This window comes from Oreochromis aureus, linkage group 1 (genome assembly GCF_013358895.1).
Source record: "Oreochromis aureus strain Israel breed Guangdong linkage group 1, ZZ_aureus, whole genome shotgun sequence".
In the NCBI taxonomy this organism is placed as follows: Eukaryota; Metazoa; Chordata; class Actinopteri; order Cichliformes; family Cichlidae; genus Oreochromis; species Oreochromis aureus.
In genome coordinates, this window is record NC_052942.1 from 18827223 (window position 1) to 18843327 (window position 16105).

At 40.9% G+C, this 16105-nt stretch overlaps 3 protein-coding genes across 11 annotated transcripts in view; 1 reads left to right on the top strand and 2 right to left on the bottom strand.

Annotated features, from left to right (window-relative positions):
• The first annotated feature begins 296 nt into the window (after positions 1–296).
• Positions 297–1967, top strand: trappc2l (trafficking protein particle complex 2-like). The gene is made up of 5 exons (XM_031744868.2): positions 297–384; positions 662–834; positions 1340–1427; positions 1654–1733; positions 1811–1967. Exons 1-5 carry the CDS (start codon positions 340–342, stop codon positions 1854–1856), a joined length of 432 nt encoding a protein of 143 aa, XP_031600728.1. The 5' UTR covers positions 297–339; the 3' UTR covers positions 1857–1967.
• pabpn1l (PABPN1 like, cytoplasmic) lies at positions 1907–5271 on the bottom strand. The gene is made up of 6 exons (XM_039609689.1): positions 4982–5271; positions 4055–4178; positions 3488–3555; positions 3302–3408; positions 3077–3164; positions 1907–2659 (listed from the first exon to the last, which is right to left on the bottom strand). Exons 1-6 carry the CDS (start codon positions 5051–5053, stop codon positions 2330–2332), a joined length of 789 nt encoding a protein of 262 aa, XP_039465623.1. The 5' UTR covers positions 5054–5271; the 3' UTR covers positions 1907–2329.
• Positions 5272–10336: 5065 nt separating this feature from the next.
• cbfa2t3 (CBFA2/RUNX1 partner transcriptional co-repressor 3) overlaps positions 10337–16105 on the bottom strand; it is a 41052-nt gene continuing 35283 nt past the window's right edge. For 7 of the 9 annotated variants that reach the window (XM_039609721.1, XM_039609739.1, XM_039609731.1 and 4 more), the window contains one exon: positions 10337–15883. In XM_039609721.1, coding sequence (XP_039465655.1) covers positions 15491–15883 — 393 coding nt within the window. In that variant the 3' untranslated portion in view covers positions 10337–15490. The remainder of the gene's footprint in view (positions 15884–16105) is intronic. The other 2 variants (XM_039609714.1, XM_039609707.1) reach the window with 1 other exon arrangement.

Genomic DNA, 16105 nt, shown 5'->3' on the forward strand with positions numbered 1-16105 from the left:
TCCTATATATGACTACGGTAGATTTATATTTTGTTATTAAATAAACAAAAATTAGCTTTTTGGAGTATGCTGCATTCAATGACTGCTGATAAATCTGACTGTCACGAAGTTAAATTTCAAAATATTCGGATAAATAACAAAAAATAATCTCATAAATATAATTTAATTTAAAAATGAAAATATTGCTATATAAAGATTATGTTATAAGCCAAATATTTAAGCACATGGTATATACATCATACAAAAACCTGGCATTCAAAAGGGGCTGCTTTCTACTCCTGCTTTACGGGCAGTAACTGAATGCAACGTGTCACGTGACCGCATCTGACAGCTCACAAGATGAACACTAACATGGCGGTGTGCATAGCTGTGATCGCAAAAGAGGTAATGATTGCTGTTATATATCACAGGTTTGATTTCCGTGTTGTGTTCATAGCTTAGCCTTATATTGATAGACGTATCTAATCACATGTTAGCTTTGTCTGAACGCTGTAAGGTCAGCAAGTTTAAATGCACCAACATGGCTATCGTCTAGCATTAGCTAGGTATAAGACTACCTGCTGTTACAGTTTTCTGAATCTTTCCCGAGCAAGTGCTACAAAGACGATGTCTTTAACGTTTTTTTCTTGTTCTTCTCTACATTTGTATGTGTTTTTGGCAGAATTACCCGCTATATATCCGCAGTGTTCCCACTCAAAATGAGCTGAAGTTTCACTACACAGTACACACCTCTCTGGATGTGGTGGAGGAAAAGATCTCAGCTGTGGGCAAAGCCTTGGGAGACCAGAGAGAGCTGTACCTGGGTCTGCTTTACCCAACAGAAGACTATAAAGTGTATCCTTTATTTTTAAGTAAATTTACTTACATCACGTTTCTTTCACTAAGGATAGAGTATGATCTCATCATAGACTAATTATCTTATTACATAAAATATAAATAAACCATTACTCTCTAAAATTGTGTGCAAAAGTATTTGGCCACGCCCGTTTCTTTATATTTTGCTGGGAAAATCCTAACAAGCTATTAATAATAAGTCAGTATTTTGTACGTTTATTTTTCAGCAGAGCCTGAACTCTTAGACAACCTTTCTTGTAATGTCTTTAAGTGGGTTTCAGGAACAGTTCTCCAGGCTTTTTGAATCATCTTTAAACACACTTCCACCAAAACCATTTCAGATGACCGTGTGGCAAATAATGGGTGGATCCATGCTGAAATCCTTATAAACCAGACTTGCAGATTCTTCTCTTATCATTCTACAAAGCCATAAGTTGTCTTTGCTGGAATGTTTGGTCTCAATGTTTCCTGAAGAAAACACAAGTATCCTTGACTTGTAAAACAGATATGGGTATGTGACCAACTCCAAGGTGAAATTTGTAATTGTTGTCGACTCATCAAATACATCTTTGCGGGATAATGAAATAAGAAGTGTAAGTTGAGTTTGTTAAGCATCTACACATTTTCAAACAGAGCTGGATTAAGTAGACTCCTGATGACAATTAACCTTACATTTCAAAGTTTAGGATGCACTGTACACAGCTAGAACACAACACTTGATTAGAGCATCTTGGGCGTCTTGTCCAGATGAACAGAATCCACTCTTTGGGACTCGATTAGAACATTTATCTTCATAACGGACCCTCGTTTCATTTTCAGATGTTCAGGAAGTTGCACAACTCGTTTACTGACGTAATGTGTAACCCGTTCCACAATCCTGGAGACACCATTCAATCCAAGTGAGTATAAGCTGATATTGCATTTGATGTCCCCCATTTATTCAGTGATGTTTAACCAATAATCGATCCTCCTCCAGGGCCTTCGATGGGATTGTTTCTGGAATGATGGTACAAACTGCCTGATGCATCTTTTACCCAGTCTGCTGATCCTCCACTGTACATAAACACCTTTATTTTATTTACTTGTTTCTTTAATTATGAAATACAACTGTAATAAAACTGAACTGTTAGACATCACTGTGTGTTATTTTACTACAAGCAGAACACCAGATCATTTTTATTTATTCACATACATAGCAAAGAACTTAAGTTATACATAAGGGGAAAATTTGTAGATTACATTGCAGGCAGCAACACAAAACATTCTCGTCAATTTGTAAAAACAGAGATGCAACTGCATAACATTTCGAGGATTGTCCCATGCATTCACAGCAACATAAGCTAATAAAGCGACATCTCTGAATTATGCACATCTCACCTTCATCACTGTGGTCATTTATGCACCTCTCATAATTGCCAACTTGATAATGGATGGAAGAATTTGTTTAAAATGACTTGTGTCACTTCTATCCTCCAACTTTATGCTGCGGGTAGACCTAGCGCTGCTGGGGGTAGTGCTGTCCACTCGACCCTGCCCCTAACTCCTCTGATGGTGGCGTGATAAGCAGCAGACATGGGTAACGTTTAGACGTCTGCTCATGGTAGTCCATGTGTCCCCACTGTCTTTTCCCCACCGGGGCTCCTCCGTAGTAAGGGTGGGGCGTTTGATGTTGTGGCCTGTTCGACTGGTAACGGAACCTGCCTCGAGAGCTGTTATGGTATCGGGGTGGACGGTAGCCACGACCTCTGCCTCTGGAGTGGGCGCCTCTGTGCCCTCCTCTATCAGTGGTGCTGATGCCTGGCATGTTAGTCCTCTTGGGCATAACCTGCAAGACAAGGGAGGTTCTTTACTGGTTAGGACTAATTTGGTTAAAAAGACAAATACTGAAAATATCCAAGACCTTTGGTGTTCCATTTTCACTTCCAAACAAGAAGTTGGGTTATGTCCAGTACACAAGGTAAAAATATTATTTTCCCAGTCTATTCCTTTGTCCTAAGCAAAACAACTTTAAACTTTTTTCCCCAACCAAGAACAGTACAAGAATAAAGTACAAGTTTGTTTCTTCCCAAGTAAGACGGTTACTCTGGTAGAATCTGTTGCCACCTGAGATCTTTTCCCTCTTATGGTGCTGCAAGCTGTGCATGTACAACAAATGTACTGAGATTTGACTGGCATTATTGTGCATGTCTTCAAGAAGGGGAGGAAAAAAAAAAAAAAAAAAAAAAGCATAGTACCCCCTCACCTTTAAGACTCTTCCTCTGAACAGAGTCTCATGCAGTCCAATGGCACTCTGTACAGAATCCCGATCGGAGAACTCAATGTAAGCAAAGCTGTGAAGATCAGAACATATAAAAAGCACCAATTAGATGTGGCTGCCAACATTCATGTAGGTGTATGCTATGATCAAACAATGTTAGGCTGCAAAAAAATAAGAATGTATAGAAATATAAATACAGACTGAACCTACCCCTTAGGATGGCCGGAGAACCTGTCACACAGGATGGTAACTCTGTTGACAGGACCACAGCCATTGAAGTGGATCTCCAACTCATCTGCAGTGGCTCCATAGTCTACCTGAGATTTATTCAGTGTGTTAGACCAAAACTGTGACACCCCCCAAAAAAATCCAAGTGTAAAAATGAATATTCCTTACATTTCCAACATAGATCGACCTGTTGTCTGCATCTATCCTCTCCTCGGGAGTCATGTTGTAGAAAGGTCCTGTGGAGGAAACAGACTTTATGCACTGCTTTTGCATATGCAACACAGGGAACGTGCAGTCTACATGAGTCATGCTAGGTGAAACTAACAATGATTATAATCACCAATATTATCTCTTTGACAATACACATCTCAGTCTGGCTTTTCTCTGACTGCATCTCTGCTCAGAGCAGGAACCAAAGAGCAGGATGGGGGGAGGGAGACGCACAGAGGCAGAAAATAGCCACAGGCAGTGAGGAGGACACTTCTGGTTCTCTGGGGCTCACTGCTTCGTCTCATTGGGCAGTGATGAGGCACAACACTCGCAACCACTGTGAAGCGTCCCAGGTGTTGGCCAGATGGAGAAGAATGTGGTTATCTCACCTGCCTGGAGGCTGCAATGCTACACACACCTGGCTAAAAATACACTGTTGAGGCTTCCCGCATGCATTTAGCTATGCAGCTATACAATGTGGTACAACAAAGCACCGCTCCACAGATGAGATGCAAGCTGTCTCACCAGACTGAGGGCTGCTGGTCAGGAGCTGCATGTCCACTGCATCACACCTCTCCTCCTCCTTCAGTCTTTCCGACTCTTCTTCCATCTCCAGCTCCTGCACCCTGGCCTTGATGGCCAGCAGCTCCTGTGACACAACCAAAAAAGGAAACTTGAAGAAACTTTGGACTAAAGTAAGACACTCAGCAATGATGGCAAATTAAAGAAAAACTTTTAAACAGATGCAGAAACATTTGAATCTTATGGGTAGTAGTACAATTAGTGCTCTCCAACAGCGCCATTAAAACAAAGTTAGACAAAGTTAGACAATTTATTTTATGTTCATTTGCAGTTTGAGGTTAGAGGCTTGGACAGATTTTGTCAAAAGGTACATTGGCATCTTCTGGAGGCTAGAGGGCATTGCTTATTCCTACTGGGTTAACTTTAGTTGGGAACCTTCCCAGATTCACTGATCTGAAACTAGACTTTTTGTCTGACTTCTGGATCCTGTGATACAAAGATACTGATTTTTTTTTTTTTTTGTCCCTCCTATGTTCCCAATATCTACTGCATATTTACATAAACATGAACTAATCTCCCTTAAAAAACAAACATGTTCAAATTGAGCTGTCCTGATATTTCTGTGCAGCAACGTAATCTAATCACGCCTGAAGTGCAGCACAAAACGTAGCTATAACCGCACTTAACCCTGACACACAATGCGCCGAGTGGCCCAGCTTTTCACTCTGCATCTTAGATGTGGCTCACTGGTGCTCTTATCACACAACGTTTGTCGGGGATATACAATACGATACTGCGTTTGCGCTCGTTTGCCTAGCGTGACGAGCTTGGTTTATTGCACCGCGTCGACATATAGCACACAAGCAAATAAATAACCCGTGTCAAACCTGCTTTTTGCCCATCGCCAGCACAACAATAGCCCATGCTCACCGGGTCCTCCGTGAATTGCTCTCCGATGGACTCGCCCTCGAGGTAGCCGTACTCCAGATGATTTTCCGCCATGCTTACTGCTCAGACATAGCATCTGCAAAGCTGACTGCAGCTTGCCAATACCGCCACAGAAAAATATCCCTGACAGGGAGGAACCCGGTGGACGGTCCGCAAACAAACGCGACTGCACAATTTGAGGTAACCTAATAGATATCACCTGTGAGTGAGGCGCATGGCGCGCGGGGCTGATTGACAGACGAGCGCACGTGAGCGCGGTTTTTCTTTTGTGTGGAGGCTCTTCCTCTCAGTGGCGTACCTACTGTACGTGGGGGCCATGGCTGCCCCCTACTCTACACACACACACACACACACACACACACATACCTCACCACAGCTTACCCACATGAGTGAACTAGTAAAACTATAACAATAAAAAGCCTGTAAAATGATATTTGCGCATCCCATTCTTCATTGTAAAATTTGATTTATTTAATACATTTGAAATCACTAGACGTTTCTAATAATGAGCTACACAGGCCGCTAGACTCCCGTTTTAGATTTTTCAGCAGAAATGAACATGTTTACTGCTTGGTTTTAAAAAATAAAGCTCTCTATAGTTTATTTTTCCCTGATAATAACTGTATGCATGAACCACCCGTTCAACTTTATGTAGGGGGTCCCTTTTGAGCCACACTTGGGTGTCCCTATATCTGTCTTATAACTATAATTTTAGTTACTGATCTGAAGTGAACCTCCCGACCTCTCTGTGTTGTTGGTGGCTTTTGGATTATTATAACTGTGATTATCTGTTAAGCTTATCCAATTCAGGGTCACAGGGGGGCTGGAGCCTATCCCAGCTGCCATAGTTTGAGAGGCGGGGTGCACTCTGGACAGGTCAGACAGACAGACAGACAACAAGTCACACTCAGATTCACACCTATGGACAATTTAGAGCAACCAGTTAACTAAGCCTGAAGAACTGCATGTTGGGGAGCTCATGTAAACGCCACACAGAAAGCACCCATCCACATAGTGGATTCAAACCTGGGACCTTTTTGCTGTGAGGCAAGAGTGCTAACCGACAAAGCTTTCCTCTTTTAAATGTTATTTATAACCTGTCTGTGCTCAGAAGTCTGAAATCTGTCCTCAGGTTTTTTTTTCAGTGAGTGAAGTTCTAACAATCTTTTATTCATAAGTTTTCACTGATTAGCAGGTATGCCTACGTGATAATATAAAGTCCAACCCCAGGGACACACCAGGTTTGTTTTTGTGAATCACACCTTCAATCCAGTTTTGTTCCATCCTTCGCATTGCTTCAAATCACACCCTCACTAAGAATCTGCTCCACCATTGTATAAATATACAAATAATGCGAATAAGAAAAGAAAGAATGAAAATAAAAAGACTAAAAAGACGAGCCTTTAGAGACTCTATAGTGCCACTCTTGGCAAAGCAAATGTATTTGGCACAACAATGCATTTATGTCTGCTTACTAAAACTGCAGAACAGGACAGATTAAAAAATAATAATAATAATAAAATTTTACAGGACAGAGAGATACTTCTAAGAAGCTTCAAAAAAGCTTCAAAATACTCCACTGCATTTGGTGGAGTATTATCTGGACTGGGTACAATCAGCTCAGGTGACCCTTAATAAGCTAGTTAGTGTTAGCTGATAACATATACGTCCAAATATATTTAGATGTGGTGATGACCGTTAGAGGCATCAAAACTGTACGCCCAAACCGATGGGTTATGTTACATCTTTTATATACAGTTAGGTAGGTTTGACAGTTTTCTGTACACCACTAAAGTGGATTTTAAATCAAGAAATCAAGATGTGATTGAAGTGCAGACTTTCAGATTTAATTCAAAGGTTTTCACAAAAGTAAAGGAATTACAGCAATTTTTATACATAATCCACCATCCAAAAGTAATTATAAAAACTGACCTAGTTTTAAATATAAGGATTGTTTTTAATACATGGATGAAAATCCCTTGCAAACAGCGTTTGCCTGAAGTCTAGAATTTATGGACATCACCAAATGCTGTGTTTCCTCCCTTGAGATGCTCTCTAAAGCCTTTACCGCAGATACATCTAGTTGCTGCTTGTTTGCAGGTTTTTCTGCATTCAGTTTCTTCTTCAGTAATTGTAAAACATGCTCTACTTGTTTAATATTGGGCAACTGACTTGGTCATTGAAGAATATCTTATTTATTTGCCTAAAGAAATTCTTGGGTTGCTTTTGCATTATGATTCTAGTCATTATCATTTGCACCGTGAAGTGCTGTCCAATCAGTTTTGCAGCACTGGACTGAATCTGAGCTGAGAGTATAGCCCTGTACACTTTACAATTAATCCTGCTACTTCTATCAGGAGTCACATCATCGGTAAAAACTATTGCTGCTAGTTGCACTTGCAGCCACACATACTCATGCCATAACATTACCATAACCATATTGGACAGGTAATGTCATCGGATCATGAGCTGTTTCTCTCCTTCTCCATACTTTTCTGTTTTCATCATTCTTTTACAAATTCATCTTGTTTGCATCTCTCCAGAAATGTTCAGGCTCTGTTAGGTGTTTTCTGACCCTCCTGTTCTTGAGTGTAACCAGTGGTTTGCACCTTATTGTAAACCCTCTGTATTTCCATTCATAATGGAACTTCTTGTTTGTAGACCTTGACAACACCTACCTCCTTAAGAGTGTTCTTGACAGAATTTTGCGATCATTTGCTTTGGTTGTACTCTGTGGTCTCCCAGACCTTTAAGCAGTGCTAAGTAGTGCACCTTTTAAAGACTGTACAAGACAATAAAGCTGCCCACTTTTGGCCACTAATGTTTTTCATATCTCTCTGTCTGTTTTTCAGTTTGATGGCTTCCTTCACTTGCAACAACATCTCACATGGAAAAGTTACCCAATAAGTTCAACACTTGGTATTAACTCCAAATCTTGTGTTTGCTTAATTTCTCATAAATTAACAAGGGAACAGACTTCACCAGTGAAACAGCCTGCCAGCCAATTTTCCAGTTACTTTTGACAATTTGAAAATGTGGGACTATGTATAAAAATAGCTGTAATTCCTAAACAGATAATGCAATATTTCTTGCAAAACCCCTTGAAAAATAAAACAGAAAATGTGCACTGAAACCATATCTTGACTGTGGTGCTGTACAGAAGCAAAACTACGGGGTAAAAATATGTAACTGTGGACCTAACTGTAGCTTCTATTGGTGTCACTAATAACAACAATATCACACTGTTGTCCTGAAGTGTCTCAAAAAGAAACACCAGTGTATGAGGAAGAAACATCGGCGTAACTTTGTGCTGAACTTTGGAGGGGTCAAGATCTCTGTCTAAATAAATAAATAAATCTGGGTAAATTCCCATATGATTAAACATGCAACTATTTTGCTGGTAATATCTGAAATGAGTAAAGAAAATCAACAGCCTATTTATGCAAGATAATTCATAATTTTATGGGGGGGGGGGGGGGGTTATATTGGCTGGGTGTGATTATTGGGGGGTCATAAACCCCCTAAGCCCCCTGGAAATTACGCCCCTGGGAAGAAAGCGTGTACAATAAAAATCTCAGAATTAAGCAGCTAAAGAGAATTTAGTCAATAATAATTCTGTTATTTTATTTTATGTATTATTTTATTTCTCCAGTGAAAAAGGCCTCATCTGTTGATATTATGTTCAGGAACCACTCGGATATACCACAAAGATTCCAACGTAACACAGTTAAACATATGAGAAGAAATAACTAAATAAGAGTAAAAGGTGGGGAGAGGTTTTGCAGCTTTTAATAAACATAGCCACATACCAAATGTGTCATTTGAAAATTAAGAAAATATAGAAAGAAAATGCAGTAAAAAGGTGTCTGTTGTTTGGTTTTCCCATTAACATACATCTTCCCTTTTCTCAGTCCTCCTCTTCTTTTAAGTCACACTGCCAGACTGCATAACCTGATCCAGCTGTTTAATTCAGTTCAGCTTTATTTATCTAGCGCTAAAACACACACACAAAAAAAGTTGGCTCTAGTTGCTTTCTATCGTAAGATTAAAACAACAATACAATAATACAGAGCAAACCCCAACAATGAGACGACCCCTGATGACCAAGCTTTTGGTGAAAGTGGAGAGGAAAAACTCGCTTTTAACAGGAAGAAACCTCCAGCAGAACCAGGCTTAGGGAGGGGGGGCCATATGCCGTGACCGGTTGGGGGTGATGGGAGGAAGAAAAAACTCATACATGGAGTGTCTTTAATGTCATTTCTATAGGAGCCCTGGGAAGGTTTGGATAACCTTAAAAAATGTAAAATAAAGTTCTGCGGTTTAGATGTAGGGAGGCAAGTCCAGGATCAACATTGTATCTGACCAATCACATTGTTAAGGTGTCATAGCTTTGCAACTTGGAAAAAAACTGCCGACGCACACTGAGGGAAAAAAAATCCAAAAAAGGGGTCAGTTAAGGTCAGGGTTATGGATGGGGGTTGGGATGTGATCATGAATGGGTTTAGGGTTACTGGGCTATAGTAAGATTTTATCGGATTAGGTTTATGTTTGGTATGTGGTGTTATGGTGTTTCCACGTTACAAAACTGTGACATCACTACAATTTGATTGGTCACTTGTGTTGTTGAACCTGGGCAAATATTAGATTTGTTGACAGACCTGTCCACGGTGTGCCTCATTATAAGAAGGGAAGAAACTGATTTTTTTTTAAAACCTAGCAGGTGATTCAGAAGAGGCTAAAAGTATAATAAGATTTAATCAGACTATTACATTTTTAGTATAAAATCCAAAGCAACTGACAAAACAGCTGGTATTGTGGAAAGGAACAGCTCAGGTTGAGCAGTCTGGAGAGAGAGTTAGAGAGGCAAGGCTGAGATGATATGGACATGTGCAGATGAAATAATGGACAGGAAGACCACACAAAGGATGTTGAAGATGGAGCTGCCAGGCAGGAGGAAAAGAAGACCACAGAGGAGATTCGTGGATGCAGTGAAGGAGGACATGGAGAGGGTTGGTGTGACAGAGGGAAATGCTATGAATAGGGTCAATGGAGGCAGGTGTAAAGATGGAGATGGAGTGATGCAGCTGAAAGAAGAAGAATTAGTAGAAGAGGTGACTTTAACATGAGTCCAGAGTTGTTTAGTAATGTTTTTGTGTGCCATTGTTGTAATATACTTAGATAATGTTCATGGTATGTCTAGACTTTTTAGTGATATGTCAACATTTGGGATAATGACTCTGTGTTAATAATTATTTAATAACAATGGATCATTTTCATTTTCTGGGCATGTAATCTTAGAATATTCCCACATTTGAAAAAGACAAGAGAGAACAGCAATGAATACTTCATTTCATGTTTTAATTACACAGTTACATTGTTCAACACAGACAATAACCTGAATTAGAATGTTTTACAGCTTCACACATCCAACAGAGCGAACAGTTAAAGAGCGGTATTAGCAACAGGGAGGAAAGCATGCAAGAAATAAATACAAATCAGAATTGAATTCTTCTGGCACAGTTTACTTCATCTAAAAATGGCAACAGGACCGTTTGAAGAGGGAAATTAAACAAAAGGGAAAAGATCTTCAAAGCGCCATCCTTTCCTACAGAAACATGTTTTTCTGTAATAATGTATTGCACATTACAGTATAGAATGCTTCCCTACACATAAAAAAACCATAAACCTTTATTCAGTTTATGTAAAGATAAAAACAAGACCATCCTGAGCCATGGCTTTTGGGAAAACAAGTTCTGTATCCACTGTTTACCACCTTAGCTTTCTACTGTAGCTATATATTGGAGCCTGTTTCACAGGAAGGACAAGTCAGCGTCACATCTGATGAGCTTTGAAGCTTCTCTGGTTGGAGTTGGGAGGAACAAACACCAACCTGCTAATATCTGTCTTCTCTAAACATGTGTTTTGCCCATATCATGTACATAGTTAAACAAATAAGACACATGGCCGATGCAAAGTGTTTGGAGACCCTTGGATGGTATTCACAACAGCAGAGCCCTTATGCGTTTGCCATATATAATATCTTCACAGAGAAAAGTAAATGACACCACAGCACTAATGCACTAATTGCATTTGTTTCATTACCCCAGCTGATCTTCTGTATCCTACTGTCCACTGAACCCGGGAGGAGTGAAGGACAATTTTGCTCTTTCCTGTGCAGATTTGAACTGCAGTCTCATATCTCACGCAATCAATCACAGCTGACGTTCTCTACTGCTGGGACATAACACAAAAATTAGAACCAAAGTGAAATTGAACTGAGATGGTTGTAGCTTTTGGTTGTGTTTTGGTCATTTATAATGGTCTGTTGGGTTTGGCTTTGTTTCGTTTATCTGAGGGCTTACTCACAGACATGGAGGCACACACACAAGCAGCGCGCTCGAAAGATGAACGGAACTGCCGCCACAATGTTGCGTGGATGTGGATGTTATAGAAAAACGTGTCACTGTACTGCAAAAAGCTGCTGCTACATACTGTGAATCAATGTGCCACTGTACACTGCCTGGGATGTTTCATTAAAGCTCTGAAGGTTTCAAGTAGTTTGTACAGAGACATAAAGAAAAAAAGACTTACAAAAACACACACACACAACCATATGCACACACACGCACACACACCACGCATTCATTTTTATCTCTGCAAGGCTTTGTGACTGTAAGAACACGCAATCAGTAGGCTGTTTGAAAGGAGAGGCTTCTATTATTTTTACAGAAGCACTTTTCAGTATGTAGACAACAAGCGCTTTGATTGCTTGAATAATAATTCTACACTTCTGAAACTCAGCCGGTTCATTGAGGGCGGTCTTCACTCCTGGGCTCTGAGCGTGTGTATTTCAGACACTTTGGTTAACTGGTGTAGCTGAGCTCTAACCTTTATTACTTCTGGTCTGCTGATTCACACCATTTCAGAACCTACTATGGCAATACAGGAGTACTTTGGTCTGTGCTTTTATTGGTTTTGGACAACAGATGGCATGTCATGGTCAATTCTCTGATCGGTTTGGTAATACGGAGGTCTGACTGCATGTGTGCCTGTTACTAAATTCTAGCAGTATCAGTTTTTTTAGTGGGATGTGTTTTAAAAAAGAAAAAGAAAGACACTAGGGTCTGAGAGGAATAAATAGATTTAAACATTAGGAGTAAAGACAGTTCCCTACAACGCTATTTCCTTTTATGACGACTTTTGAGCGGGCATGTGTGTGTGTCCATGTCTGCTCTCAACCCAGCTTTTCAAAGTCCAGGTCAACCTCTCCTGGTGGTTAGCTGTATGGTCACAGGAGGTAGCTAGTGTGAAGGGAGGGTTGTGAGCAGTGGTTTGTGGTAGTAGTGGAGGAATTCGACATCAGGGTAACAGGAACAAGTCACAGAAAAAGAAAACAGGCTGAGGTCAGCGCCTTAACATGGTAATTCTAACACACATACATAAATGCTACACACGAATGAAGGGGTACCTTGCAGCTTATGTCATTTGAAATATGGTCTCAGATAGTCAAAAAAAAAAAAATCAATCCAACAAAAACTAAAGAGCAACAAGGAGTTTTTGTTTTCCCATGCCCCAACTGCAAAAACAAAGTTACCCCTTTTTTCCCCTTTTGGTCCAAGCAAAGGAGGCCGAACATGTAAGCTACACAATAATCAATATAAAATATGCACACACATTTTCTCAAGGCTTTTTGACTGTTTAGTATTCTCGTGTTAACCTTATTGCTGGGGCGTTTGGGAAAGCCTGGGAAAGAAAAAACAGAGCGAAAGAAGTCATGCTACTCTCTTGGCCTGAAACTAAAGACCTGCCCCCCACCCCACCCACACCCACCCCCAAGTCAGCAGCTTATACTCAAATTGTATCTTTACAAATGAACAATAAGCAGCGAGGAGTTAAGAACAACATTTTAAAGATTGGGTATCAAATTAGATTTGTCATGTACTGTAGCTTAACACTGGCATATCGCTTAATCCTGCACCATGGGAGAAACAAACACTCTTAACCACATGCACGCAGACTGATGAGGACCAAGAGAGAGAGGATCACTACAGGGGCGCTGGAGCTAAACGGCTGGTAAGAAACGGAGCGCTTGACGTGATGTGTCAAGTTTGACATTTCCAAAAATTGGTGTGAATGAGGAAAAAGAAATCTAATTGAGTTACCACTGAGCCTTTCTATTAATACACACTGTTGAGTCACCTACTGCAGGATGCAGAGCTGTTTTACCACTGTTGCCAACAGTTTTCTCCACTCAGGGTCACATGACACTTTGATTTGAGTGAAAATTGAAAAAGTGTTTAACTTGTATGAGAGAAAAAAAAAGTTGATCAATTTTAGAAACAAATGTACTGTGAAAAAAAATCTGGACATTAAACTTTAAAGGTTTCTGTTATTTGGCAAACACATTTTTGGACCTCTTTAAATACTATGTACATTCACATTAAGTTACTGATGTTACTTTAAATATATTTATATGTATCTATATTATATGACACCCTATGGGCAGTTGCTGAGGTTCCATTCAGTAGCTGAATTCTCTTCATATTGCACCTCCGTCCTCTCACTGTCTTACAATGCGAGCAATACAAAATATTCTACAAGAGGGGTTTCCATCTCATTGATATAGATTCAACAAATCAAACAATAAGTACAATGCAGGGCTTCCTCTCATAAACATAAGCATCCTTGCTCTGTCTTCACTGCTCAACCCGAACTCAAAGGAGGAAAGTGAAAGGTAGCAAAACTAAAACAAAAGTCCGTCTTTCTGGATATACACAAGGGCAGCACGTGTGGACATCAGCAACAAGAGACATTATTGAAAAATGAAAAGAGGAACGATATCTACAAGCGGGTTCAGCCCTACCCGTGGGACTTGCTTTGCGGCTCTCTGTCCAAAGCCAGTGGAGGGGTAGGGCACACGTGAGTCAAGTAGTCGGGGAAGAACGTAGAAGGGAGGAGAGGGGTGAGGGGAGGTAGAAAGAGAGAGGAGAACAAAGTCTACACCGCCCTTTTTTAGGCTCTGTCTTGTGTTTATCATGCTTTGGAAAAGGAGGGAGTGAATGTAAAGGTAATTCCTTCAAAGATCTCCTCGCTGTGGAGCGTAAAATAAAAACAAAACAAAAGACAACAAAAACTTACAAACAATCCTTCCACGTGTCTCCATAGTTTGTAATGCCATCTTGGACAATGTTTTCAAGCTTGTGTTGAGGTTTTTTTTCTGTTTTGGCAGCTCCTTTGCCGTGTACACACCATCGTTTCCTTTGAGGCTGTGTAGCTTTTTTCGTTCCTCTTTGTCCTCTCTACCACTTAAACAAAAACACACTGTTGCAGGGTTTCCATCTATTTCATTAAGTCTTTCTTGTAGGTAAGTTCAGAGCATTGTCCATATTCACTAGTCTGGGCCGTCTCTGAGGAATCGCTGTACTTTTACCCAGACTGCAGGAGGCAGCTGCACATCAAAGCGGGTCACAGTTTGCTGTCTCTGGGTCCCGTTTTGCAGCTCCTCTGCAGCCCGGTCGTCTCAGGGCTGGCTTATCTGCTGAGGAGGTGATGTTGCTTTGTGTTTGGTTACAAGATGAGTGCTTCTCTTTATCGCTTACTTACTCACTTTGGCAGTGTAATACAAAGGTTTGGATCATGTTATTTTTCATCTTTGAAATCATTTGGGTTCATAATGGTGCAGAGAGGTGAGTCCGGTGTAGATTTTCTTGGCTCGCTAGCAAGGTAGTTAGCAGTTCAAAATTAAGTTATTTTTTTCATATCATTACTGTTATCATAATCAACGTCAGCGTCATCGCTATTATTCTTTATTTAGAATATTTGGACTTCTCTTTGTTTTCCCTTAAAGCCAGAAAGAAACTTTTAATAAATACTAAGTTGTGTTTCTGAGGAATTAATTGCATCCCAACTTTTACCCCTTCCCTCAAAAATAACAAAAAAGGTATTATGCTCCTTGCCTTTCTCCAATGGGATACTAGAAAAAGTCCCACATCTGGGAACTGTTTGGACTGTTAGTGCACATCTCAGGGCTCATCTCATTGGTGCTAAATTAAAGGGAAATCCTATCCAGGTGCTAATCGGCCTAGTCATCCCCCATCGATGCTGCCTCCTCACAGCCCTTATAGTGGACATTATTTACCATGCTTACGTTACTGAGGGCAAATCTTCAAGTCAAAGCTCATGTTGCAAACACGTCTGATATGTTTCTTCAACAGAGAAAGGAGACACTGCACTCGTCATGCTTTACACTACATTGAACCCCAGACCACAATCTTTGTATCTGTGGCTGTGAAAGAGAAAGTATTCTGGAGGAAGGTGAGGAAATAAGTCCATCATCAGGTTAAAGAGAAGATGTTAAAGATCAGGATATGAGGGAAATAAGAGCTGAAAGAGGGGACTGGAGCAGTTTGCGATGAAGATTCCTCAGTTTGGTTTTGTGTGGAGTGTGAGCGCTGTCACTTCGGTATGCAGGGAAGGGGCGAAGGTCAGACGTCAGCGAGAGGTGGCATCCAGTAGTGCGGGGGTGGCTGGAGTTGTGGAGCGAGAGGCACTGCTGGAACTGCTCTCTTTGGGGCTGGCAGAAACACTTCCGCTGTTGCTGCCGGCCCCTCCCGCAATACTGCTCTGGGCTGCGAGTGACAGGGGTCCTGGAGGAGTGCCCTCGGAGTGAGTTGGGGGCGCGCTGGAGGAGGCGGAGGAGCTGGAGGAGGGGGTTCCTAGAGGGACACTGCTGCCCCCTGGCAGCCCCTGAAGGCCTTGACCACAGACGTGGTGGTGCTTCTCCCAGTCTTTGTGTTGGCAGAAGGAGCCACAGTAGCGAGCTGTGTTGCAGCCGCTGCACGTCTCGCTGGCTTTCCTCCCACAATTCCAGCAGCTCTGTTGAGACAGTAGGGAGAGAGTGGGTCGATAAAAATAAGTCTATTTTGTACCCAACCAAGCAGAGTTTACACTTCCTAACGCTGCAACAAGAGTCTAGATTTGCCAGCAGGAAATATTTTTTTTTCTCCTCTGTATTACTTTAATATGAAGGTTATTTTTCAAAAAACATAACAGTATCGTTACGATGTAACACAGTGTGCCGTTCGGGTGATATGAAAATAAAACAAC

Bases quoted from the DNA above. Each gene is read 5' to 3' on its own strand.
- trappc2l (XM_031744868.2), top strand. From the start codon at position 340: ATGAACACTAACATGGCGGTGTGCATAGCTGTGATCGCAAAAGAG. The intron at 385-661 runs GTAATGATTGCT...TGTTTTTGGCAG, and splicing joins TAGCTGTGATCGCAAAAGAG to AATTACCCGCTATATATCCG. The intron at 1,734-1,810 runs GTGAGTATAAGC...ATCCTCCTCCAG, and splicing joins GGAGACACCATTCAATCCAA to GGCCTTCGATGGGATTGTTT.
- pabpn1l (XM_039609689.1), bottom strand. From the start codon at position 5,053: ATGGCGGAAAATCATCTGGAGTACGGCTACCTCGAGGGCGAGTCCATC. The intron at 4,179-4,981 runs GTGAGCATGGGC...GTTGTGTCACAG, and splicing joins AGCAATTCACGGAGGACCCG to GAGCTGCTGGCCATCAAGGC. The intron at 3,409-3,487 runs GTAAGGAATATT...AATAAATCTCAG, and splicing joins GGTCGATCTATGTTGGAAAT to GTAGACTATGGAGCCACTGC.